Raw genomic sequence first — 2465 nt, forward strand, 5'->3', positions numbered from 1 at the left:
GGGGTATTATGATTAGCATGCATAACGTAGCAGGGGGTGCCATGGGAAGGCAGTATAGCACAGAGAAGTCAAGTAGTGACTCTATAGCATCTTACTATGCTGATGGACAGTGACTGTAATGTGGTATGTGCTGAGGACTTGATAATGGGGGGAACCTAGTAACCACAATGTTGCTCATGTGATTGTATATTAATCATACCAAAAAAAGAAATGGAGACTATAAATAAATAAATAAATAAAATGATCAAGGGAGAATTTAGCAGAAAATACTTCATGATAAACACATTGGTAAATTAGACTTTGGATCTGAACAAAATTATAAGTTACTTGTACTAGATAATATTATTTATTTCTGAAAGAAACATCATCCATGATGAACCAAAGGGAAGACGCAGAAAATTAAGTTTAAATGCATGGTTTTTCCATTTAACATCTTGTTTACCTTGAACATGAAATTAAACTTTTGGTTTCTAAAGGAATATGATTTTTTCTCTTGTAAACAAAGCAGGATATCTAGAATAAAATATATTATTTTAGTTGCTGTATAAATTGACCTGAAATTTCCACTTACATGGAAAGAACACAATTATGGAAGAAAATGCTTAAAGTTTACTGCAAGTCTCACCCAGATACATTCCATGTGTTCCCTTAGTTCTCAAATGAATGGACTGTCTTATAGTCTAGTTGAAGAAAATTTTCCTGGTGCCAGAGTGTAGGTAATTATGACCATTGTCATTTGCAGACAGGAGTAAGGTGTGGAAGAATCATGCACTTGCCCTTTTGGGATGATTTTAAGTCTGCTTGATAGTAAATAAGGAAACTTATTTTTGTCATAGCAGATTGGCTATAAACCCAATAGTTAATAGCTTGACAGGAACAAAATTAGCAAAGTAATATCTACATTTCTGAAGCATGGGGGCAAATTACATATCGCTCAGTTAGATAATTTAAAATATTCTGATGATTTTCATGTTGTACACACAGTTAAAAATTGATAACTTAAGGCATATATTCTTATCCACAAAGAAGTCATGGCTTTGCTGGCTGAATTTAGAAACTCTCAATGTTGCCATTCTTATTTCATACTCAGGCTTTTCCCAGGATTTTCTGCAAAGCCTCTCCTACCTCCCTGTTCCTTAGGCTGTATATGAGGGGGTTCATCATGGGGGTGAGGATGGTGTAGAACACAGACAGCCCCTCATCTTGCTCTGCAGTGTGCAAGGAGCTGGGAATCATGTAGATGAACATGGTTGGACCAAAGTAGAGAAACACCACCATCAGATGGGAAGAGCACGTGGCAAGAGCTTTATTTCTTGCCTTGGAAGAATTTAAGTGGACAACACTGAGGAAAATAAAAATGTAAGAAGTCAGAATGAGGCCAAAAGGGGTGAGGAGAAAGATGATACCAATCACAAACACAACTTTATTATAAGTAGAAGTGTCTTCACATGACAGCTTGAGGACTGCCTGTAGCTCACAGAAGAAATGGTGTACTTTTCTTGAGCCACATCTGGGAAAATGCATAGTATATGTGGTTTGCACTAGGGAATTAAATGCACCCCCTAACCAGGACATGACGGCCATCTGCAGGCAAACTTCAGAATTCATGATGACCACATATCTCAAGGGGTTACAAATAGCAATGTATCGGTCATAGGCCATAAGGGTGAGCAAAATACATTCACTGCCTCCAAGGGCAGAATGTAAATACATCTGAATTCCACAGCCAGTGTAGGAAATATCTGATGTCCCTGAGAAAAAGTTGGTTAGCATCTTAGGGACTGTCATGGAGATGAGAAAGATGTCCATGAGGGACAGCTGGCTGAGCAGAAAGTACATGGGGCTGTGAAGCTGGGGCTCCAGGGAGAGGAGAAGGATCAAGATGGTGTTTCCTGTGATGGCAACAACATAGACAAGGAGAATGGTACAGATCAGGAACTCGACATGCCTCGTTCCCGGGAAGAGTCCAAGGAGGACAAAATCAACAATGGATGTCTCATTTTCTCTCCCCATATTTTCCACATAACTAAAGGAATAAAAAGGAAAAGCACATCAATGCATTTAATAAAGGGGAGCCCACCTTTGGAGACAAACTGCAATAGCCAATCTGCTATGACAAATCACAGTAACTTTTCATATATTGACTTCGTGATAAAATTTACATTTACCATTATGCCCCAAATCTAGCCCACCTTTGGAGACAAACTGCAACTAGCATTTGAATTTCTTAATGACCATGTACATTAATTAATAATCTTATTAACAGGTCACTTTAAAGAAACATCATTTGGGAAAGTATTTCAAATGAGATTTCTAGAATTTGGCAGGTAAATATTTCAGGTTTCTTGAGATAAATTTCTGTTTCAATGTGATCAACCAAATAGCAGAACGCAGTTTTGCATAGAGCATATTCACTCAATCTTCTCATCATGACAATTTAATATCCTTCCCTTTGTGCATGAAAA

At 37.8% G+C, this 2465-nt stretch overlaps 1 protein-coding gene across 1 annotated transcript; it reads right to left on the reverse strand.

The window, feature by feature from the left end:
* Positions 1 to 247: 247 nt before the first annotated feature.
* On the reverse strand, positions 248 to 2016 carry LOC130680487 (olfactory receptor 2M2-like). The gene has a single exon (XM_057491125.1). The coding sequence runs from the start codon at positions 2011 to 2013 to the stop codon at positions 1087 to 1089; it is 927 nt and encodes a 308-aa protein (XP_057347108.1). The 5' UTR covers positions 2014 to 2016; the 3' UTR covers positions 248 to 1086.
* Between the last annotated feature and the right edge of the window lie 449 nt (positions 2017 to 2465).

Source organism: Manis pentadactyla, chromosome 13 (genome assembly GCF_030020395.1).
Source record: "Manis pentadactyla isolate mManPen7 chromosome 13, mManPen7.hap1, whole genome shotgun sequence".
Lineage (NCBI taxonomy): Eukaryota > Metazoa > Chordata > Mammalia > Pholidota > Manidae > Manis > Manis pentadactyla.